The sequence below is a fragment of the Pan troglodytes genome, chromosome 16, assembly GCF_028858775.2.
Source record: "Pan troglodytes isolate AG18354 chromosome 16, NHGRI_mPanTro3-v2.0_pri, whole genome shotgun sequence".
NCBI lineage: Eukaryota > Metazoa > Chordata > Mammalia > Primates > Hominidae > Pan > Pan troglodytes.
The window spans coordinates 35,699,107-35,723,556 of NC_072414.2; the positions used below are offsets into that span (position 1 = coordinate 35,699,107).

Below are 24,450 nucleotides of genomic sequence, written 5' to 3' on the forward strand. Positions count from 1 at the left end.
AGAACAACCAGCAAATTTAAATTACAAAGGTCCAGAACAAGAAATTAATTATATGTCCTGCTAAAATGAAATGGATAAGACTAGTGATAACTGGAACACTCTGTGATCTGCCAGTTAGAATGGGTATACCTGGGAAGCGCCACAGGAGTTGAGAACTCTGAAACATCCTCACTCCCCAAAACTCCCACAGGACACTCTCTGCCTGACAAGAACAGATACCTCCCTAACCGGTCGCGGTGGCTCACGCCTCTAATCCGAGCACTTTGGGAGGCTGAGGCAGGCAGATCATGAGGTCAAGAGATTGAGACCATCCTGGCCAACATGGTGAAACACTGTCTCTACTAAAAAATACAAAAAATTAGCTGGGCGTGGTGGCATGTGCCTGTAGTCCCAGCTACTCGGGAGGCTGAGGCAGAAGAATCGCTTGAAACCGGAAGGCAGAGGTTGCACTGAGCCGAGATCCCACCACTGCACTCCAGCCTGGGCAACAAGAGGGAAACTCTATCTCAAAAAAGAAAAAAACAACAAAAAAGAACAGATGCCTCCTTTTTTTTTTGAAACTGAGTCTCTCTCTGATACCCAGGCTGCAGTGCAGTGGTGTGATCTCAGCTCACTGCAACCTCCACCTCCTGGGTTCAAGCAATTCTCATGCTTCAGCCTCCTGAGTAGCTGGGATTATAGGTGTGTGCCACCACGTCCAGCTGATTTTTTTGTGTTTTTAGTAGAGACAGGGTTTCCCCATGTTGCCCAGGCTGGTCTCAAACTCCTGGGCTCAGGCAATTCACTTACTTCGGCTTCCCAAGTGCTTGGATTACAGGCATGAGCCACCATGCCCAGCCAGATGCCTCCCTTTGTAAAGTACAATTATTTTTCTCTTTTTTTAGTCTGGCTTTGGTAACTGAAATATTTATTGCTTACTAGATATCTAGGTGTTTCTCACATTTCCCAGATCTCTTGCAGTTAGCTGGGCTCAGGTGATTAGTTCTGTTCAATGGACTGTGGTTGACCAAAGAATTTAAGAGCTAGCAAATGAGCCTCCAACAATCTCTTCCCTGTTGAGGCAACCTAGAAACCACATGTTGAGATGGCAGTGTCACAAGGTCAAAATAGCCCGAGGCTCCAAATTACCACAGCATTTACAGTCAGTCTTTGTCATTTGTGAGTTCTGTATTTGTGGATTTGCCTAGTCACTAAATGTTTGTAACCCAAAATCAATACTTACAGTGCTATTGAGGTCATTCACAGACTTGTATTGAGAGGTGACAAGTTGGAGTCACCTGATATACACGTTCCCAGCTGAGGTGGAACAAGGCAGTGCTCTGCCTTCTTGTTGCAGCTCTCATGGTATAAATATTAGTGTCTTTTTTTTTTTTTTTTTTTGAGACGGAGTCTTGCTGTGTCACCAGACTGGAGTGCAGTGGCGATCTCAGCTCACTGCAACCTCCGACCCCCTGGTTTAAGTGATTCTCCTCCCTCAGCCTCCCGAGTAGCTGGGATTACAGGCATGTGCCACCACCCCCAGCTATTTTTTGTATTTTTAGTAGAGATGGGGTTTTACCATGTTGGCCAGGATGGTCTCAATCTCCTGACCTCGTGATCCGCCCACCTTGGCGTCCCAAAGTGCTGGGATTACAGGCGTGAGCCACCGCGCCCAGCCAGTGTCTTTTTTGAGGTCTATCTAGTGATGCACTTTTTGTGTTTTGGGGCTGTTGGTGATTTCACCTTTTAAAATGGCTCTTAAGCTTAATGCCAAAGTGTTGTGTGGTGTTCTTAAGAGCAAGAAGGCTGTAAAGTGCCTTATAGAGAAAATGTATGCTAGAAAAGCTTCATTCAGGCCAGGCACGGTGGCTCACGCCTGTAATCACAGCACTTCGGGAGGCAAAGGAGCGGCGGATTACTTGAGGCCAGGAGTTTAAGACCAGCCTGGCCAACATGGCAAAAAACCCATCTCTACTAAAAATACAAAAATTAGCCAGGTGTGGTGGCGTGTGACTGTAGTCCCAGTTACTTGGGAGGCTGAGGCACGAGAATCGCTTAAACCCAGGAGGCGGAGGTTGTAATGAGCAGAGATTGTGCCACTGCACTGCAGCTTGGGCGACAGAGTGATACTCCGTCTCAAAAACGTCAGAAGAGACTAATTTGAGTAATAATAGTAAAACTCCAGTCTCCTGCACAGCCAGCTCGGTGTGGGAAAAAGAAAGAAAGAGAGAAGGGGCAGGGGAGAGAGGGAGAGGGAAGGAAGGAAGGGAGAAAGGGAGAAAGGAAGAAAGGAAGGAAAGAAGGAAGGAAGGAAAGGAGGGAGGGAGGGAAAAAAGGAAGAAAAGAAAAAAGAAAAGGGAAGAAAAGAAAAAGTCAAGAGGGTATATCTGTGTAGTGTTTTGGGGGAAAAGGGAAGGAGGGAATATTCATCAAATACCTATGAAGCAGTGCCTTATGAATCTTTTTTTTTTTGCAACCTCTGCCAGCCAGGTTCAAGCTATTTTCCTGCCTCACCCTCCTGAGTAGCTGGGATTACAGGTGCCTTACACCGCCCCCAGCTAATTTTTGTAGTTTTACTAGAGACAGGGTTTCACCATGTTGGCCAGGCTGGTCTTGAACTCCCGACCTCATGATTCACCTGCCTCGGCCTCCCAAAGTGCCGGGATTACAGGCGTGAGCCACCACACCCGGCTGTTCTGAATCTTTTATGTGCAGCTACATCACCTGATTCAATAGGCCTGGGGGATGGGGCCTGAGATTCTTTTTCCTTTTTTTTGGTTGGAGTTCAGTGGTGTGATCTCAGCTTACTGCAACCTCCACCTCCCGGGTTCAAGCAATGCTCCTGCCTCAGCCTCCTGAGTAGCTGGGATTACAGGTGTGTGCTACCACGCCCGGCTGATTTTTGTATTTTTAGTAGGGACAGGGTTTCACCATGTTGGTCAGGCTGGTCTGGAACTCCTGACCTCGTGATCCACCCACCTCTGCCTCCCAAAGTGCTGGGATTACAGGCGTGAGCCACCATGCCCGGCCTCTATACTTATTTTTTTAATTATTTTTTAGTCTCGTGCTAGTGAGAGATTCTACACTTCTAACAAATGACCAGATGAAGCCAATTCTGCTCATCTTCAGGCCACACTTTGAGCAAAACTATTCAAGAGCATCTCCTTTGTGGATAATATATGTAAGATTTATGATATAATGCTTCCTTATTCTGTTTTATGATGTTTATTGTATTCTGATTGACAAGTTCAATGGATGATGCGCCAGTCCAGCTCTTTTTTTTTTTTTTTTTGAGACGGAGTTTCGCTCGTTGACCAGGCTGGAGTGCAATGGTGCGCTCTCGGCTCACTGCAACCTCCATCTCCTGGGTTCAAGCAATTCTCCTGCCTCAGCCTCCCAAGTAGCTGGGATTACAGGCACCCACCACCACGCCCAGCTAATTTTGTATTTTTAGTAGAGATGGGGTTTCACCATGTTGGCCAGGCTGGTCTCGAACTCCTGACCTAAGGTGATCCACCCGACTCGGTCTCCCAAACTGCTGGGATTACAAGCATGAGTCACCACACCTGGCCCAATTCAGTGTTTTTAAATATATTATATTGTTGAACTATTCAAGGCTATCTAATTCCAGAACATTTCCATCACCTGCCAAATAAACCCTATACCTATCATCTGTCAGTCTCAATTCCTCCCTCCCCAACCCCCAAGAAACCACTAATCTACTTTCTGTCTTCATAGATTTGTTTATTCTGGACATTCAATTCGTTTGCCTTTTCCCCATCTTGACCTTTTTGCCAGACATACTCTTAGGTGAGGACTTTATAATTACCACCCTATTGCCCCCTTCCATCTCTTCCCCACTTGGGTAGCAGCCCTTACTTAAGGTTGGGTGTTACTGACCTTACCTCCAGTTCAGGAGAAAGCCTTAATTAGTGATTTCATCACATCCACCACCTTACCTCAACAATTTGTTCAGACGTAAGCATATGACCTAACTTCTTGGTCCAATCAGAGTGGTGGTCAGGATATCTTTAGAGGAGTGGAGGTTGACTTACATACAGTTAATGCCCAAATTTTAAGTGTACATTTTGTTGAATTTTTACATCTATATATACCTGTGTAACCACCATGCAGATCAAGATATGGAACATATCTATAGCACTCCAGATGCTTCATGCTTCCTCCCCATCAGTATCTTCACTCCAAGAATAACCATTATTGTGACCCAAAGCTCAAAAATTTTGTTCATTGACTGAGAAAGGAGTCACTGGCTCTCTTCCCCGGCATATGGGGAAATAGGTATGCAAGCCTAGGCGCTTCAGAAAATTATCTGGCTACCCAAGTGAAGCCAGTCTGAGAATAACAAGAACACATGGAGGAGAGCGCAGACAGGAAAATTCCAGAGAAACAAAACCACAGATCTAACAACAGTGAATTTTTACATTAAATCAATCCTGAAGCTATACTGCCTTTGAATTTTCCAGTCTCCAGTAAGCTATTTTATTGTTTAAATGGTTTCAACTGATTTTTTTCTCAACTCAGAATTTTTAACCTGAGTTAGAACCTTAGCTCTACCTCTTACTTGGTATATGCTCTTGGGCAAGCTACTTAACTTACTTAATTTCTTTAGGCCTTAGTTTTCTGATCTCTAAAAATGTGATGCTATCTTCCATATATGATTATTTTATGAAATATGCATACTCTATATACAGTATATATATACTAAATATATAAATATCCTCATACATGTTAAACACTCAATAAGTGATATAATTTTTAATAATAAACATGTCTAAAGACTTAAGTCTTCTAACGATGGAATGGGATCCCTTCTAGATAATAAATCCCAAATAACTAGAAACATTAAGCATTACCTGGATAATCCTCCTTTCAGTGATGTTCTAAAAGGTGTTCTTGCTTTGATGGGAGATAGATTAACTCTGAAATCCCTTCTAACACTAAAAACCTGTACAACACTTACTGATTTGAACACTGCCCTGAGCAATGGCAAAATGAAATAAAGAGACTTTTGGTCCAGAAACAGGTAAAAATAATATCCAATTAAAGTTAATGGTTCACAAGAGAAGCAACATGAGTAGAACACGCAATGGAAACAATACTTCTCAATTAGTTACACTAACAGCTCTGAAGATCTCCTTACTCCACAGAGAGGCCTTTACCTATGCATCAGGGAGGGAGAGGGTAAAATTAGGACTCTAATCAGGCAGTAGAGGTTGCAGGAAGGGTGGAAGCTATAATGATAAAGTCAAGAAATGAGTCAGATTCAGGAGCTGTGGAAAGGGTAGAAAGCTAAGGAGCACAGACTCTAATCAGGCAGTAGAGGTTGCAGGAAGGGTGGAAGCTATAATGATAAAGTCAAGAAATGAGTCAGATTCAGGAGCTGTGGAAAGGGTAGAAAGCTAAGGAGCACAGACTCCGCTGGCATCTGAGCTAACTTGTTTTGTTCTTTTTTAGAGATAGGGTCTTGCTATGTTGCCCAGGCTGGAATGCAGTGGTATGATCCTAGCTTGCTGCAGCCTCCAACTCCTGGCCTCAAACAATTCTGCCTCAGCTCATAGCTGGGACTAGGGGCACACATCATCACACTCAGCTTGAACTAACTCTTTTGCTTGACTTTATGCCTTTCAATATCCCTTATCCCAGAGGCAGACTACTGAGCAGCTACTAGCAGCATCTATTAGACACACACACACACATATATATATATATATAAAATATATATATATATAAAATATATATATATATAAAATATATATATATATATATATATATTTTTTTGAGACCGAGTCTCACTCTGTTGCCCAGGCTGGAGTGCAGTGGTGCGATCTTGGCTCACTGCAACCTCTGTCTCCCAGGTTCAAGTGATTCTCCTGCCTCAGGCTCTAGAGTAGCTGGGATTACAGGCATCTGCCACCACACCCGGCTAAATTTTTTTTTTTTTGTATTTTTTAGTAGAGACAGGGTTTCACCATGCTGGCCAGGCTGGTCTTGAACTCCCGACCTCAGGTGATCTATCCGCCTCAGTGTCCCAAAGTGCTGGGATTACAGGCGTGAGCCACCGCACCCGGCGTAGACACTTATACTTTTTAATTTTAATGAACAGACATTGTTCTATCTGAATGTTTATATTTTCAATTCTCTATTTCCAACAATTCCCTTCATTATCTTTTGCTGGGCCCAAGGATATTGAAGCCATCCATTGCTTTACTTGTCTTCCAAGTTCATCAGTGCCTGCACTGCAAAGGAAACAGATTGTGAGGCTGGAGAGCTAAGAATATTCTACATATATAAATGTTTGGTGAAGACCTTGCTTTTCTGGGTTCTAGGTTCCCACAAAAGTCTTTATTAATCTTTTAATTAAGCCTTATGATTCTGTGTACTCTTTGCCATAGACACGTTTATCAGGATTAAAGAAACTACCTTGCTGCATTTTCCTCCTTTTCACCCTGTCCTCCCTGGAGAATAAGTGGGAAGGCAGGGCTAAGAATGACTAGAAGGAACAGGATTAAATTTAGGCAACATTGTGAAGTAAGCAAAGCCTGTCTTTCACATCTTGCCCTAAATTCTGTGTTCCAATGTTATAAATTCCTCTTGTTGCCCACCTGTGCCCACCACACACAAATACACAGTCCTCCTCTCTAATTTCTTATTTTCACACTGAGTTGATTTCAACTAGATATGAGGGGGAAACCCCAGATAACACATATTAAATTGTAAAAATCTGCCCTTAACTGTTCTGTTTTTGCTTTGTTTTGAGACAGAGTCTCGTTCTGTTGCCAGGCTGGAGTTCAGTGTCGTGATCTCCACTCACTGCAACCTCCTCCTTCCAGGTTCAAGCAATTCTCATGCCTCAGCCTCCCGAGTAGCTGGGACTACAGGCATGTGCCACCAGGCCCGGCTGATTTTTTGTATTTTAGTAGAGACAGGGTCTCACCATGTTGGCCAGGATGATCCTGATCTCCTGACCTCGTGATCTGCCCACCTCAGCCTCCCAAAGTGCTGGGATTACAGGCATGAGCCACCGTGCCCAGCCTTTTTTTTTCCTTTTAGAGGGAAATTGTATTAATCCAAATTAGTCATAGAGTAATGAAATTTAGGAAAAATAAATTTGGATAGTTCTCAGTTTACATCAAACTCTACTATTTAAGTCACGTATTTATCTTTATAGAGGCTGACACTAGAAGGGGCAGATACAAGCAGAAGTTTAGAATTCATAAACCTCTTTAGGGAGTTAAGACAGTGAGCACTTGTGGGCATCCTGCTCATTGTCTGATCCCCCATAGCTCTCCAGCTTGAGGCTTAGGCCCTGCTGCTCAAGTCTGAAATGCAATCTTCAGAGAGAACAAACGTGCAGAAACTGGTGGGCTGCCCAAATCAAGCAAGAGCCTACCTTGTCCTAATTCCCAACAACTGGGATTAGACTTTCTCTTCTTGGGAAATAAGCTCTCATACCTCATAGGATTTGGGTGTCCCCTGCTACAGAAGCAGAGTTTCTAGATTCTCTCTCAGTTAGAGAAAACTGGGACACATTCCCAGAATATGACATACCAAACCAAGAATTTGCCTATTTTAGGTGTAGGCAGAAATTGAGAAGCTGAAATGCCAGAATAGTGGACACCCTCCTCCTTCTCCACAGCTATAAATGCTATATATATATTCCCATGGTCCCCATGACTGCCCTAACTCCATACCTGCAAACTCTTGTAACTTCTTATGCTCCTCTAGGTTATACTGAAGCTTTTCTAGCAACTCAAAATATTGGAAGAGTGAGTCTCTGGGCCAAACACAGTCATCCTGATCCATTTCCATTAGCCTGGGCAGATTCTCGTGCACAAGAGTTTCCCAGTCCAAATGACCTATAGGGAGGAATGCTTCAGAAAAGCATGTCTAGATTTGTAAAAGCTGGGTAAGAGCTGGTAAATCCTATGGTGTGGGTGGAAAGGTGGAGTAGAAAGAGGTAACAGGAAGCAAGGAGGGAAAGGGTTCATCAGCAAGAAACCACTTTTTACAATGAGCAAAGAGGCCACGGCCACACTTACCCAAAGTGAAGAAGAAGTACAGGGGAAATTAAGAAGCAAAAAGAAAGTAATTAAGACCAGAAAATTGGAAAGGAGATATAGTAGGAGAGCTCCTGTTAAGACTAAGATGTCTTAAAGAGGAGTCTGAATTCAAATGGAAAAAACTCATTATTATAGTTCTTCGGCTCACCAATAGATTCAGAAAATCTGGATTCAGAAGAGGAAGAATAGGAAGAGGATGTGGAGGAGACACAGGAGGAAGACTGGTACTCTCTCTTTTTTGACAAGGTCTCTTCTGTTTTTGATGCAGATGTTATTAAATCCTCTTCAGTGGCACCATAATTAGACTCTACTTCAGACACTTCTGATAAGTCCAAACTTTCCCTTTGTTGACTAGCTCCTCTTGAACAGAAAGGAGAAATGTATGGCTTCACAAACATTTACAAGATATGACTAGTCCACTCATTATTCTGGTTCTACCCCTGGCCACCCCCTAAAGCTGGGGCATAAGACAATGAGGGCCAAACTACTCCCAAACTCTAAACTCAGGCACTTCCAACTTCAATCATTCATGTGTCATCCTTAACTCTTCTCTTCCCTCCCATATCCAGTCCATCAAGAAATCCTGCTGACTCTACCTTCGAAATATATCTTTTCTCACTAACTCACTGCCACCACTCTGGCCTAAGCTGTCATCATTTCTTGCCTGGGCAGCAGCATAGCCTCCCAGCTGATCTCTCTGCTCCTTCCCTTGTTCTTCTATCAACACAGCAACCAGAGTAATCCTTCTTAAACGTAAGTCACTTCATGCCACCCCTCTGTTCTGCTTGCCATTTCAAAGTCCCTACAATGGCACCCATAACCCTACAGGATCAGGTCACCATTCTCTCTCTGACTTCATTTCCCAGCACTCTTCCCCCTGCTCACTCTACTCCAGTCACAATGGCCTCTTTGCTGTTTCTCAAACACACCAAGCATGCATCCAGCTTAGGAGCTGTGCACTAGCTGTTTCATCTGCCTATTAACACTCTTCTTACAGATATCCACATGGTAATCCCTTTACCTCCTTCGAGTCTTTGCTCACATTACCTTTTCAATGAGGTCACCGCGACTACCCTGTTTAAAACTACAACCCATCTGCGGCTGGGCACGATAGCTCACGCCTGTAATCCTAACACTTTTGGAGGCTGAGGCGGGTGGAGTGCCTGAGCTCAGGAATTTGAGACCAGCCTGGGCAACATGGTGAAACCTCGTCTCTACTAAAATACAAAAAAATAAACAAATAAATTAGCCAGGCATGGTGGCAGGCACCTGTAGTCCCAGCTACTTGGGAGGCTGAGGCAGGAGAATTGCTTGAACCCAGGAGGCAGAGGTTGCAGTGAGCCGATATCGTGCCACTGCACTCCAGCCTGGTGACGGAGCAAGACTCTGTCTCAAAAAAAAAAACTACAACCCATCTGCAATCCCACCTTCTACTCCCAATCTCCCTTAACCTGTTCTACTTTTAACTTTCCCATAATGCTTATCATATTTTAACAGATTACTTAATATATTCACTGCTTATTATCTCTTTACCACTACTAATATGTAAGCTCCATGAAGCAGGCATTATTGTCTATTTTGTTCACTGATAACATCCCAAGCACCTACTAAGTATTCAATAATTATTTGTTCTTTATTGTTTTTTGTTCGTTTTTTTGAGACAGGGTCTTGCTCTGTCACCCAGGCTGCAGAGCAGTGGCACAATCACGGCTCACCACAGCCTCAACCTCTCAGCTCAAGCAGTCCTCCCACCTCAGCCTCCTAAGTAGCTGGGACCATAGGAACACACCACCACATCCAGCTAATTTTTGTTCGCAGAGACAGGATTTTGCCATATTACCTAGTTTAGTCTTGAACTCCTGAGCTCAAGTCATCTGCCCACCTGTTTTCCAAAATGCTGGTATTATAGGCATGAGTGCCCACGCCCACCCTGCTAAATTTTTGAGATGGGATCTTGCTCTGTTGCCCAGGCTGGAGTATAGTGGTGCAATCATGTCTCAATGCAGCCTTGAACTTCTGGTTTGAACTTCAAGCAATCCTCTTGCCTTCACCTCTCAAAGTGTTGGGATTACAAGTGTAAGCCACCACATCCACCCAGTAATTATTTGTTAATGAGTGAATGAGTTTACTTCTGCTTCTGCTTTTTTTGTCCACTGCTAAACACTTGGGGTCTAGAATCATATCTGTTTCATGGAAGGTATTTGTATTAGTGTCCTGTGGCTGCCATAACAAATTACTATAAACTTGGTAGCTTAAAATGACAGAAATATATTCCGTCACAATTCTAGAGGCTAGAGTCTGAAATGAAGGTGTTGGCAGGGCCATATTCCCTCTGGAGGCTTTAGGGGAGAAGTTCCTTGCCTCTTCTACCTTCTGGCAGCTGCCTGGCATTCCTCAGCTTCCCTTGGCTTGTGGCGGCATTAACCCTAACCTCTATCTCCGTCTTCACATCGCCTTCTCCTATTCTCTGTGTCTTCTCCTCTTTCAACTCTTATAAGCCATTGGATTTAGGACCTACCTGGATAATCTAGGATGATCTCATCTCAAGATCCTTAACTTAGGATCTTTTTTTTTTTCCAAATAAGGTCACATTCACAGGTTCCAGGGAGCAAGGACATGGACATATTATTTCGGGTGCCACTAGTCAACCTACTACAATATGCAGTTATTAAATGAATGAATTATCTCTCAAAGCCAATCTTCATCTTTAGTTTTCCACCCTCTCCTCCTTCATGTGTTTCTATCCCAGTTCACATACATACTCCTAACCTGGCATCTATTTTGCTGTGGCTTGACCTCAGTGCCTCACGTGACATGTTTTTTTCTCCTGCAAAGCAAAAAAAAAAAGAAAAAAGAGCAAAGACAGTTATATTCAAGCAAAAGTGTGGTAAGAAAAAAAGAGTTCATATCAGAAAGTGAAGAAAACTAATTGGGGAGAACAAACTGTAGTCAAGGGGTGAAAAAAATGGAGGACTCCCCACAGGGGATGAAGAATCAGGCAATATTCTAGAGCTGGAGAATTCTTATCCTTGGGGGCAAATCTACTGTCACAAAGGGAAAAGTGGGGTCAAGGAGCAGAAACAAGAAATGAGCTCAGGAAACCCTTGAGAAGGAAAGCTGGGGTTGAAAAGGGAGAAGCAGACCTCTGGATGATCTGCCGCTTGAACATATCAGCTTTGAGCTGAACCTCCCGACTTGCCATCTCCTCATGCAGCTCTTTCCTGATATTCTGAAAGTTAATGACTGCCCCAAAGGGCCATTAGGAGCTGAGAGATGGTAATGACTAGACTTGGGAAGAGGGCTTGGGTGGGGAGAATCCAAGTGAAATATCCAATCCAGAACCCAGGCCTTCCTGCTACACTAGGTTCTTTATACCCATAAGCCACCAATCCCAGCTTTCAGAATAACTTTTTCCCAACCACCCTTCCCAAACAAGTTTCACCTCCTCTATGCTTACCCATCATGGCTACTATGATACCTCGAAAGATAATGGAGCCAAGCAACAACCAAAGGATGAAATAGATGCTGCTGAAGATGCGACTGACTTCAGGCACCTTCCAGACGTCCTGAAGCAGTGCATACCAATGATCCAAGGTGAAGAGAATGAACACTGTTACCAGGGAATTCGGGAGGTCCCTAAAGAAAAAGGCATGCGCATAGACAGAAGCAGAGACCTAAACCTTTCAAAAATGGTATCATTCCTACTTTCAAAGAAACATAAAGCATTTCTTTGTAGTTTGTTCTGATTTTGGCTCCTTTTCTACCATACTGTTTTTAGCTAATCATTCTTGTTTGAAGTTGTTTTATTTTAATTTAATTTAATTTAATTTAATTTAATTTTTTTTGAGACAGAGTCTCGCTCTGTTGCCCAGGCTGGAGTGTAGTGGCACGATCTCAGCTCACTGCAACCTCCACCTCATGGGTTCAAGAGATTCTCGTCTCAGCCCCGCAAGGAGCTGGGATTACAGGCACGCACCACCACGCCCAGCTAATTTGTGTATTTTTAGTAGAGCCATCTCTACTAAACTTTTGTCATGTTGGCCAGGCTGGTCTCGAACTCCTGACCTAAGGTGATCCACCAGTCTCAGCCTCCCAAAATGCTAGGATTATAGGCGTGAGCTACCACACCCAGCCTAAATTCTCCTTTATCATGAATAATCTGTGACTACCTCTCACTACTCCATTAGTCCTGGGGTATAATAAATAATAAATAGGTATTGACTGAATTTTTTAAAGATGAATGAATTTTTAAAGATCAATTTTTTAAAGATGAATGCATCACCAACTAGATAGTTTTCTAATTTTTTTTTCTTTTTTTGAGACAGAGTCTCACTCTATCATCCAAGCTGGAGTGGCGTGATCTCAGCTCACTTCAACCTCTGCCCCCCAGGCTCAAGTGATTGTCTTGACTCAGCCTCCCGAGTAGTTGAGATTACAGGTGTGCACCACCATGCCCAGCTAATTTTCATATTTCATATTTTTAGTAGAGACAGGGTTTCACCATGTTGGCCAGGCTGGTCTTGAACTCCTGACCTCAAGTGATCTATCTGCCTGCCTCCACCTCCCAAGGTGCTGGGATTACAGATGTGAGCCACCATGCCCGGCCGTTTTTTCTAATTTTATTCTCCACTGCTCTATGGACTCCACTTAATAGAAGATCACTCGTAAATTTAGCAAAATTTAGCAAAATTAGCAAATTTAGCAAAATAGAAGATCATCCAAAAAATTATTCCTATTAGTTTGCTGGTATGAAATGATATGCAAGTAAATGGGTATGTTACATAAACATATGTGATCCTAAATAATGAATATATACAAATTATAAAATTAATAATATTTAAAAATTGCTAAAAAAGTAAAAAGTTTCCGGGAAGGTATCTAAATTTTCCTACCTTTCTTTTTAGTTCCCCATACACAATTTATTGAAAACATCAGAGCTTGTATAGGATAAATTCTAGGACTTTCCTAACTCAATACTCTTACAAAACTATCTGTTGGAGTCTAACAGAGTCCTGAGAGGCGCTGACGAGATTTAATTATAATTCATAAGCAGGATTCTCTACTCTAAATTCAAGCTGATTTTCTTCTAGAAAACACTGATTAGTGAGGTTTTGTTAATATTTAAAAAATATGTAACACTTCATAAATTTGTGTTTCATCCTTGCACAAGGGCCATGCTAATCTTCTCTATATCGTTCCAATTTTAGTACATGTGCTGCCGAAGTGAGCACTGATTAGTGTTTTCTAGACAGAGATCAGGAATAGGAGTGTGCATGTGTAATATGTAGAGATTGGGATAAAACCAGTGATCATATTTGAGAATCATAGTAACATTAATTGATCACTTATAACGTGTTACATACTGTGCTAAGTGCTTAAATGCATTACCACATTTAACCCCACACTCTTATGAAGTAGCACTGCTATTATTCCCCCCACCTTTCTTTTTTTTTTAGACAGAATTTCACTCTTTGTAGCCCAGGCTGGAGTGCAGTGGCTCAATCTCAGCTCACTGCAATCTCCGCCTCCCTAGTTCAAGTGATTCTCCTGTCTCAGCCTCCCGAGTAGCTGGGATTACAGGCACCCACCACCATGCCCAGCTAATTTTGTATTTTTAGTGGAGACAGGGTTTCACCATGTTGGCCAGGCTGGTCTCAAACTCCTGACCTCAGGTGATCCACCCGCCTTGGCTTCTCAAAGTGCTGGGATTACAGGCGTAAGCCACCATGCCCAGCCTATTTCCATTTTTCTTTTCTTTTTCTTTTCTTTTTTTTTTGAGATGGAGTCTCGCTCTGTTGCCAGGCTGGAGTACAGTGGCATGATCTTGGCTCACTGCAATCTCTGCCAACCAGATTCAAGCAATTCTCCTGCCTCAGCCTCCCGAGTAGCTGGGACTACAGGTGCAAGCCACCACGCCTGGCTAATTTTTGTATTTTTGGTAGAGATGGGTTTTCACCATGTTGGCCATGATGGTCTCGATCCCTTGACCTCATGATCCACCCGCCTCAGCCTCCCAAAGTGCTGGGATTTCAGGGGTGAGCCACTGCGCCTGGCCCCCAGTTTTCAAAAGACGTAACTGAGTCACAGAAACCAAGCTCAACCACTGGAGTGTACCGCTATTTAAAGATGCCTGATGACAGTGTGGTTTGAATTTGCAAAACCCAGAATAAACATGGAACTAGCTGCCCTAACCTCAAGATCAGAGCTAATACCATTCACTGTTCTTTTGCTTTCTCTTTCCCTCTCCCTATTGTGTTCTATTTCAGTTTCTTGGAATAGACTGTACTTTTTATATTACTATACTTTGGACAAGCTTCCTGGTCTCTTAGCCAAATTTTCTCCCCTCACTCAGCTGTCCCCCAGCTCTGCTTACGAGAACACATGATACTCCAGGTCCTGACGAGGTAAATGGGTGTACTCTGAGAAGACGTAGACACCAGTCACAACAAAAATGTAGAAGATGAGCAGCAACATCAAGAGGAAAGTCATGCTCTAGAGGCCATAACCTCAAGTCAGATGTGGGCCAGACTAGGCTGATCTCCACCAACAGCCCAGTCAAGCCCACCTGGCAATCTCCCACCAAACCCTCTCTTGCACTGCTGAACCCAGTCATCTCTGAACCATGGCACCTGTCCCCAGCCCCTTCTCATCCAATAACATTTCACAGGACGTTTCATTGCCTTCTTTGACCCATCCAGATTTGTTTCATATTCTTTTTTTTTTTTTTTAAACGGAGTTTCACTCTGTCGCCTAGGCTGGAGTGCAGTGGCGCAGTCTCGGCTCACTGCAACTTCCGCCTCCCGGGTTCAAGTGATTCTTCTGCCTCAGCCTCCTGAGTAGCTGGGATTACAGGCACACACCACCAAGCCCGGCAATTTTTTTTTTTTTTTTTTGTATTTTTAGTAGAGACAGGGTTTCACCATGTTGGTCAGGCTGGTCTCGAACTCCTGACCTCATGACCCATCCCCCTCGGCCTCCCAAAGTGCTGGGATTACAGGCGTGAGCCACCGCACCCGGCCAATTTGTTTCATATTCTATGTTAAGCCCTCACATTTATCTACCTTGCCCCCTGCTTTAGCTTGCAACAGTCAAATCACCTTGAGGGCCCTGACCAGGACCAAAATAATAACTCGAATTTGACGGAATTGTGCAAGGAGTTTGAGAGACCTCAGCACCCGGCAGATCCTCAGAAGCTGAAGCCACACCGATTGGCCTGTTACCCCTACCAATACCACAACCTCGGGAAGCAGGGACTGTGGAAAACACACAGGTTATAAGTAAAATACACCCCAAGGCACCCAGGCAGAATTGCACCTTCTTCATCTTATCCTCTTCATTGTCCCCTGGGCGTTATCCTTTGAATAGCATTCTCTGAGAAGTGCTTACTATTCAGCCTTTCTATATTAAGTTGCTTAAACACTATACTTCAACTTGTTCAGATATAAAAAGGGGGATAAAATTCATGGTTATTTAATTGGGTTGTTGTGGAGCATAAATGAGATAATGTAAGGAAAACACTTAAAATAGTGCTTGGCACTTAGTAAGTGCTCAGTAACCGGCAGATGCTCTTGTTGGCATTGATGTTGTAGTTAGTCTACTTTGCTCCTAATATCAACAACTCCTGCAATGATTGATGTTTAGTTTTAGGAAAAAAAGTCAAAAGAAAGAAGTTAAGTAAATTTTTGTTTCTTCCTATTATCATGTTAACTTTTCTTGTTCTTTCGATTCACCTAGGTACATTCTTCATCCCACTAAACGAACCCTCAGGATCTCTATCCTTACCAACATGGTAACAACAAAGTCAAAGACATTCCAGGCACTCTTCCAGAAAACAGAAAAGTTGGATAGCCACTTAAGAAGGATCTCCAGGATGAAAATAAGCAAGATAAACCAAGCTGCCACCTCCAAGGTCAGCTTCAATGGCCATAGTTTGGTATTTGTGGATTCCAGCAATTCTGTGAGGATACAGCAAAGGAGGAATAAAAGTTAAGGAAGCTGGAAACCGAATGATGGAGAATGAACACACTTATAAACCACAGTTTTGCCCACTACGGTTCCATTTTTCTTCACACTGTGTTAAGAGTTAAGAGTTTCTCTTCTTAACACTGTTGCTTCAACCTGTGAAATACAGGGAAGGACAGAATTGACCATAAAACACAGCCACAACCAATCTGTTCATATAGTTATGTCTGCCCAGCTACAAGTCACTTGCGATCCACTCTGGGGCTCACACAGCTACTAAGAGACTACTCTCTTTAATTACCCCTACCTCCAACCCCCCACCCCCATCTACTGTACTGTTATCTCAGTCCCAAAGTTCACAAGAAAGCAATGGGTCTTGAGAACAGAATGAAAATACAGGGCCATGGTATCTGAACTACTTTATAACGAATGTAGAAACAAGCCACAATCATTAGGGTATATCGAATTATAACAATAAATCACTTGGTTCTGTTAGCTTTCTTTTAAAACTTTTCCTTTCTTCCCTGCCTAAAATTGGTTTTGTTCTGCAAAGCAAATTGAATGCATACTTCCTCTCTAGAACCTTATTATTTACCAATTGCTATTCCTTAATTCATTGCCTTTCTCTTTCAACCTTCTTCATCTCTTTTATACAATTAATGGATGTATGCCATGCTCTAGAAAAAAAAACACTGAAATTAAAATGGCTTAAGAGCTAAATAGAAATCAACATTGTGGTGCTCTGGCTTTAAATTCATCCTGATGCTGAACTGGATCCAGACAAAAAGAACAGAACCATACTTCAATCATCCCTAGAATTTTACAGAGGTTGGCCCCTTCTAAAAACCAATGGGGTTACACTATACTTATTCCTATGCTTGTTTTGAGACAGAGTCTCACTCTGTCACCCAGGCTGGAGGAGTGCGGTGGCATAACCATAGTTCGTGGAAGCCTGGATCTTCCGGGCTCAAGAGCCTCTGGGTAACTGGGACCACAGGCACATGTCACCATGCCCAGCTAATTTTTTCTTTAAATTACTTGTAGAGATGGGGTCTCCCTATGCTGCCCAGGTTGGCCTCAAACTCCTGGGCTCAAGCAATCCTCCCGCCTTGGTCTCCCAAAGTGCTGGGGTTATAGGCATGAGCCACTGCACCCAGCACTCCTATGCTTATTTAGGCTCTGTACTTCTTCCGTAAGTTTTTCTTTCATGCACATTTCTCTAAGATGGACAATATTTCACATTTTAACATCCATGAAATTAGGATGCTTTTTTTTTTTTTTATCTTTTGAGATGGAATCTCGCTCTGTTGCCAGGCTGGAGTGCAGTGGTGCAATCTCAGCTTACTGCAACCTCTGCCTCTGCGCCACAATGCCCAGCTAATTTTATTATTTTTGGTAGAGACGGGGTTTCACCATGTTGGCCAGGATGGTCTCCATCTCTAGACCTCGTGATCTGCCCACCTCGGCCTCCCAAAGTGAGGATGCATTTTACAACCAGCGATGTGTCCCAGTTTAATTGAGCATAATTTTTATTTCTTATTGGTAAACAGTGAATTTCACCATTGATGACAGCTTAGATTCAATAAAATACAAACTTTTTTCACTTAACAATATATTCTAGCTCTCAGGAGCATGGGATTATATAATTAGAAAGAGCTGAGGACCACATTTGTGGCTGGAAAATAGAATGCTATAATTTTTATTCAGTTTTTGCCCTTGCAAAACAGGAACCCAAACAGAGCAATGAAGTAAAATAAGGCTTTTGTAAAGCAGAATATAGTTTTGAGTAGTTTAAAATAGTTTAAGTAGGGAAGTCCAAATTATAGAAGCAGTAGCACTTTTACTCTCTGGAAAAATGAATAATTTTATAGAAGCTAAACAAACCCAAGGAAGTTCAGAGGAACGAATAGCAGAAATTGCCTCAGCAGCACAGAATGTGCAAAAGTGACTGCCTCCACTCTACATCAAGTAATGCGTCCTCTCTGAAGATGAAAAATAACTTTTTAAAATTCTTGGAATTTTTCAGGCTGCTATAGCAAGGCAAAGGAGTCTTAATGGAAATAGAGACCAGGAGCCCAGTGAAGTCTACCCAAGAATCTTAGCCAGTGAAGTGAAGTAGCAGTGAACACCTATGTTTCAATATTCTTCTCAGGGTGACAGACAGTAGCCATTTGATCAAGCAAGTCAGGCAAATACATAATTCTGTTTTACAAGGTAGAGTTCACCATGAACAGTCATCTATTGCTACTCCCTATTCTAGAAAAACAACAGTAAGTCACCTCACAGAATACCAGGTAAATTCACATTGGTTTCAAGGAGTCCAATACTATAGGTGAGGAGAATAGTACACTGTAACAATAAACTGATATGTAGATTTTGACATTTACAGTTTTAATATTTTTAGTAATGTTTTGGCTAGTTATATCCATCATGAAACAAGGAATACTGATGTTGAAACATAATTTCTTTCTTTCTTTTTTTTTTTGAAATGGAGTCTCACTCAATCTGTTGCCCAGCTGCCATCTCAGCTCACTACAAACTCCGCCTCCCGGGTTCAAGCGATTCTTCTGCCTCAGCCTCCTGAGTAACTGGAACCATAGGTGCACATCACCATACCCACTGATTCTTGTATTTTTAGTAGAGACGGGGTTTCACCATGTTGGCCAGGTTGGTCTTGAACTCCTGACCTCAAGTGATCCGCAGGACTAGGCCTCCCAAATTGCTGGGATTACAGGCATGAGCCACATGCCCAGCCAGAAATACAATTTCATGAAGAGCATTAAGAGTGATAATTCTGGCTGGGCGCGGTGGCTCATGCCTGTAATCCCAGCTCTTTGGGAGGCCGAGGCGGGCGGATCACGAGGTCAGAAGTTCGAGACCATCCTGGCTAACATAGTGAAACCCCGTCTCTACTAAAAATACAAAAAATTAGCCAGGCGTGGTGGCGGGCGCCTGTAGTCCTAGCTACTCGGGAGGCTGAGGCAGGAGACTGGCATGAACCCAGGGGGTGGAGCTTGCAGTGAGCAGAGATGGCGTCTCTGCACTCCAGCCTGGGAGACAGAGCAAGACTCTGTCTCAAAAAAAAAAAAAAAAAAAAAGAATGATAATTCTGCAAGTTTAATCTCAAGATGATCTTCATCAGATTCTATAAATTCCATTCATATGACCAAAAACTTTATATAGCACATCAAACCCTCTCTAGGACTTTAAAAGTCAATGTAAAAAATTGTAATCTTCAGGAATATGCCCACCTTTGGGAAAAAATTGTAATGATATTATACTTAGGTTTTATTTTATTTTTGAGACAGAATCTTGCTCTGTCACCCAGGCTGCAGTGCACTGGTGAGATCATAGCTCACTGCTGCCTCAATCCCCTGGGCTCAAGTGATCCTCCCACCTCAGCCTCCTAATATACTCAGTTTTTAATTTTAAGTAAGGATTGTCTACACTTGCAATGTGTTATTTTCTGACAAAGGCTTGCAAATGAGTCAAATCATTTTTTCTTTCTCATTATTTGAAACAAAATACAAGATTTTAAAAATAAGCCAATTGATGTTTAAAGTGCAAAACAGAGGCCAGGCACAGTGGCTCATGCCTGTAATCCCAGCACTTTGGGATGCCGAGGCGGGCGGATCACCAGGTCAGGAGATCGAGACCATCCTGGCTAACACAGTGAAACCCCATCACTACTAAAAATACACAAAATTAGCCAGGTGTGATGGCAGGGGCCTGTAGTCCCAGCTACTCGGGAGGCTGAGGCAGGAGAATGGCGTGAACCTGGGAGGCGGAGCTTGCAGTGAGCCGAGATCGTGCCACTGCACTCCAGCCTCGGTGACAGAGTGAGACTCCGTCTCAAAAAATAATAACAATAAAATAATAAAATTAAAAAAATAAAGTGCAAAACAGAATTACCAATATCCAGTTGTGGAAGTAGATTTTTTAAAGCCCTAACAGTTTAGATCGCTTTGTGATCTGGAAAAAAAATTTTAAGCCTAAAAAAAGTCTTAATGTTTATCATATGAATTAGTCTGTTCAAAGAAATCTGTTAATCACAAATAATTTCCCTCTGCAAAATCCCTCCTCCCTTTCTACCACAAGAATAAGCTTAATAAGATAAAATTTCCACGAGCTTGCCAGATAATTTCTAGTCCGGCAATCTACTTATCCTCTGGCACAGTGATCATGTTTCATATTCAGTTAACTGTTTTACCAAATAGAATAGTTAGTGCTATTCTATTTTGATTTGTCTATTAGATCTAGGGCAGGAGTCCCAAGCCCCAGGCTACGGACTGGTACCAGTCCATGGTCTGTTAGGAACCCGGCCATGCAGCAGGAAGTGAGTGGTCGGTGAGTGAGCATTACTGCCTGAGCTCCACCTCCTGTCAGATCAGCTGCGGCATTAGATTCTCATAGGAGGGCGAGCCCTATTGTGAACTGCGTGTACGTGACCCTTAGGAGAATCTAATGCCTGATGATCTGAGGTGGAACAGCTTCATCCTGAAACCTCCCTCCTACCCCATCCATGGAAAAACTGTCTTCCAAGAAACCAGTCCCTGAAGCCAAAAAGGCTGGGGACCACTGATCTAGGAAATCCTGTATAGTTACTATTATTTACTTCATTCCAAGGCTTAGTACTATAATCCTAGCCATGCAAGGCAAATACATGGCAGCAATCATACAATAAAAGGGAATTATAAGTAACTTAGTTCAAAATCTTCACCATTACGAGGAGGAAATAAAACACCTCAAAGTATATAGTATACTGTAGTGGGTCCGTGACATCAATTATTGTTGTATATTTAAATATCTCTGACCTGACTGCAGTAAAGGACTATTTTTCTCGAGACAGGGTCTCACTTTGTCACCTAGGCTGGAGTTCAGTTGCATGATGGCTCACTGCAACCTCCGCCTCCCAGGCTCAAGTGATCCTCCCACCTCAGCCTGCTGAGTAGCTGGAACTACAGGCATGTGCCACCACACCTAGCTAATTTTTGTATTTTTTGTAGAGATGAGGTTTCTCCACATTGGCCAGACTGGTCTCAAACTCCTGAGCTCAAGCAATCCTCCTGCCTCAGCCTCCCAAAGTGCTGGGATTACAGGCATAAGCCACCATGCCTGGGCCCCAGAGATAAGCTTGTAGGGGACTTGGAGCTAGAGGCAGAGTTCTGAACTGGCTACAGGCACTGGACACTTCTGTTGAGGAAAATATCTGTGTGACATAAACAGCCAAGAGCTTCATAACTATGCCCTTCTCTTAAAAATTCCTCCTAGGCTGGACGTGGTAACTCATGCCTGTAATCCCAGCACTTTGGGAGGCTGAGGTATGAGGATCACTTAAGCCCAGGAGTTCAAGACCAGCCTGGACAACATAGTGAGACCCTGTCTCTACAAAAAAAAAATCAACATAATTAGCTTGGTGTAGTGGCATGCACCTGTAGTCCAAGCTACTCAGGAGGCTGAGGTGGGAGGATCAATAGAGCCCTGGAGGTTGAGGATGCAACGAGCCGTGATCACACCACTATACTCCAACCTAAGTAACAAAGTAAGACTCTTTCACTAAAAAATAAAGTGGGAGACTTCCCTACAACAGTGAGAATGAAACAAGTGAGTAGTTCTACTGTCCTTTCATCATTTCTGAGCAGTTTCAGATTATCAACAAATGAGCTCACTGATTTTGCAGACATCCTTATGTTTTGAATATGTTTCATATAATTTATTATTGGTTTAAGAATAATTTCCTTTTAAGTAATTTTTTTGGCTCAGCTAATATCTTAGTGGTATCTACCTTTCCATACTTTGTGAGCTTTCTTATTTTTACTTGAATAATATTTCTAAATATACTTGTAAAAATGTAAATGTTAGGCTGGGTGCAGTGGCTCACCCCTGTAATCCCAGCACTCTGGGAGGCCGAGGCGGGTGGATCACGAGGTCAGGAGATTGAGACCATCCTGGCTAACACGGTGAAACCCCGTCTCTACTAAAAAATACAAAAAATTAGCTGGGCGTGGTGGTGGGCACCTGTAGTCCCAGCTACTCCGGAGGCTGAGGCAGGAGAATGGCGTGAACCTGGGAGGCTGAGCTTGTGGTGAGCCGAGATCGTGCCACTGCACTCCAGCCTGGGCGACAGAGTGAAACTCCATCTCAAAAAAAAAAAAAAAAATGTAAATGTTAGATCATTCACCGATAGGTACCAATATCTTTAACAGAAAAGGTTAATGCAAACAATTGTCAGGCTAAACTGACAACAGAAATAAAACTGGTCTTCCCAAGTTCAATTCTTTGTGGATTTGTTACATTGCTACATATTACACCTAGTTTTATGTGTCTAGATGCTCTGTATCTAGTATACGCTTGAGAGCCCTCCAAATATTAATATTTCTTTTTTTTTTTTTTTTGAGATCGGGTGCAGTGGCATGATTTCGGCTCACTGCAACCTCTGCCTCCCAGGATCAAGTGTTATTCTGCCACAGCCTCCTGAGTAGCTGGGATTACAGGTGTCCGCCACCACACCCAGCTAATTTTTTGTACTTTTAGTAGAGATGGGATTTCGCCATGTTGGCTAGGCTGGTCTTCAACTCCTGACCTCAAGTGATTCAACCACCTCGGCCTCCCAAAGTGCTGAGATTACAGGTGTGAGCTACCGTGCCCAGCGAATATTTCTAGATTTTAGCAGTTGCATAAATTCTACTCCAGGAGGCTTAATATAATTGTCCTTAATATAAATGTCACATTTCAAATGACATTCAAAAATGTAAAATGATCAATTTAGAAAAAAAAAATTACTCCTACCCACTTCCTCTTTTTCTTTTTCTTTTCTTGTCTTTTTTTTTTTTTTTTTTTTTGAGACAGAGTTGTACTCTGTCGCCCAGGCTGAAATGCAGTGGCACAATCTCAGCTCACTGAAACCTACGCCTCCTGGGTTCAAGCGATTCTCCTGCCTCAGCCTCCCGAGTAGCTGGGACTACAGGCCATGCCACCACGCCCAGCTAATTTTTTGTATTTTTTAGTAGAGACAGGGTTTCACCATGTTGCCCAGGCTGGTCTTGAACTCCTGAGCTTCGGCAATCCGCCCGCCTCGGCCTCCCACAGTGCTAGGATTACACGTGTGAGCCGCCGCGCCTGGCCTCACTTCCTCTTTCATACAATGTCAGTTCTCACGTATTTCAACCATCAATACGATCGTATTCAAAAAGACCAGGAAGATGATGAAGTTTTTGAAGAGAGGACCTGTTGTCTCTTAAGGAAACGTACAGAGTGGAGTTCTTTCTGATTTATGCAGCTGAAATAATAAGAGCAATAACATAAGCAGTGAGAATGAGACAATGGAGTTTGGGGAGCAAAAAATAAGTCATTAGGCAGATGATCAACAGCCAGGATAAAAATGAGTGACATGAAAGGATACACTCAAGGACCCATCCGGCCCACAAAGAGGTGGCCTCTGACTGCAGCGCACATGAAGCCTGCTCAACAGCCTCTGGGCATGTGAAATCTGTTCTACACGTTGAGGCTTTATAGAGACGCCCACTAGCTGGTGTTGATCTCCCAACATAAGTTTCTTCTGGCGGGAAGGATCTACAACAAAAATTGAAAAGGGATAGTGGATAAATACAAACAAAATAGACCAGGTAGGGTTGGGGGCAGGGATACTGTTCAGATAATGGGTCCCCCTAATGGCTTACTGCTGGTCCTTCTCTTCTCACAGCAACTAAGAATTCTGTTTGGAGTGAGAGCAAATGTATTGCTTATGACCAACACTGTCCATGCCCACAAAAGCAGCAGGTTCACTCTCAAAGTTTTAAGAGTCTTTGACAGAAACTGTTCCGTATCATCCACGGCTAGTGGCTATCCTAGGCCTAAAAGTGAAAGACGTGGATTCTATCTCCTTAGTTTTATTTACAAGCCCTTGATTTATCAAGTTTGGTAAACCAGCAACTAAACCGACCTCCCCAGAATTTTCCACTCTTAAATGTAGAGGATGTGGATAGGAGTCTTAAATTTAAATTAGTGAAGAAATAGACTGCTGACCAAGTAACTCCCTGATAGTGTGCCGCAGCACAGCTTGGCTCAAGCCTTGCAAATGCTCGATGAGAGAGAAAGTATCGACGAGAAGTGAACGAATGGCATCAGGGGAAGCTGCATCTGCCCTTCTTGTTGGTAAGCGGCCATGTCTGCTAAGAAAATGTAAGCATCAAGTGTCATTTCATTCTTGGAGCTGCACCAAGGATTACAGGTTTTCTGTCCCCTCCTCCCCACCCTCTTTGCCCTTAAGATTCCTTAATGTACCCACATTTAGGAACTAGGTGCAGTTGGGAAGAACAAACATTGTACTAAGACTCAGGGTTTTTTGAAACAAAAGGGGCTAAGAGTGGTAAAGACATTGCGCAGTCGACCAAGTGGCCAGGCATCTTCACTTTGTGACGGCACTACC

At 43.0% G+C, this 24,450-nt stretch overlaps 2 protein-coding genes and 1 non-coding gene across 4 annotated transcripts; all 3 read right to left on the reverse strand.

Annotated features, from left to right (window-relative positions):
* Positions 1 to 6,066: 6,066 nt before the first annotated feature.
* On the reverse strand, positions 6,067 to 23,183 carry LOC134806979 (cation channel sperm-associated protein 2-like). 2 transcript variants are annotated; one of them, XM_063794912.1, is made up of 7 exons: positions 23,047 to 23,183; positions 11,539 to 11,696; positions 11,204 to 11,303; positions 10,830 to 10,887; positions 8,209 to 8,420; positions 7,692 to 7,856; positions 6,067 to 6,236 (listed from the first exon to the last, which is right to left on the reverse strand). In XM_063794912.1, exons 2-7 carry the CDS (start codon positions 11,638 to 11,640, stop codon positions 6,205 to 6,207), a joined length of 669 nt encoding a protein of 222 aa, XP_063650982.1. In that variant the 5' UTR covers positions 11,641 to 11,696; positions 23,047 to 23,183; the 3' UTR covers positions 6,067 to 6,204. The 2 variants fall into 2 exon arrangements, with proteins under 2 accessions (XP_063650982.1, XP_063650981.1); XM_063794911.1 differs by lacking the exon at positions 23,047 to 23,183 and adding an exon at positions 15,843 to 15,925.
* Positions 13,185 to 13,291, reverse strand: LOC112205803 (U6 spliceosomal RNA). The gene has a single exon (XR_002939885.1). It is a non-coding gene; the product is annotated as a U6 spliceosomal RNA (small nuclear RNA).
* On the reverse strand, positions 15,731 to 24,188 carry LOC453386 (cation channel sperm-associated protein 2). Its single transcript, XM_024349183.3, is given in 6 exon segments — positions 15,731 to 16,015; positions 23,181 to 23,249; positions 23,425 to 23,451; positions 23,454 to 23,594; positions 24,048 to 24,149; positions 24,152 to 24,188. Coding segments are annotated over 6 exon segments (588 nt in total). The 3' UTR covers positions 15,731 to 15,803.
* Positions 24,189 to 24,450: the final 262 nt, after the last annotated feature.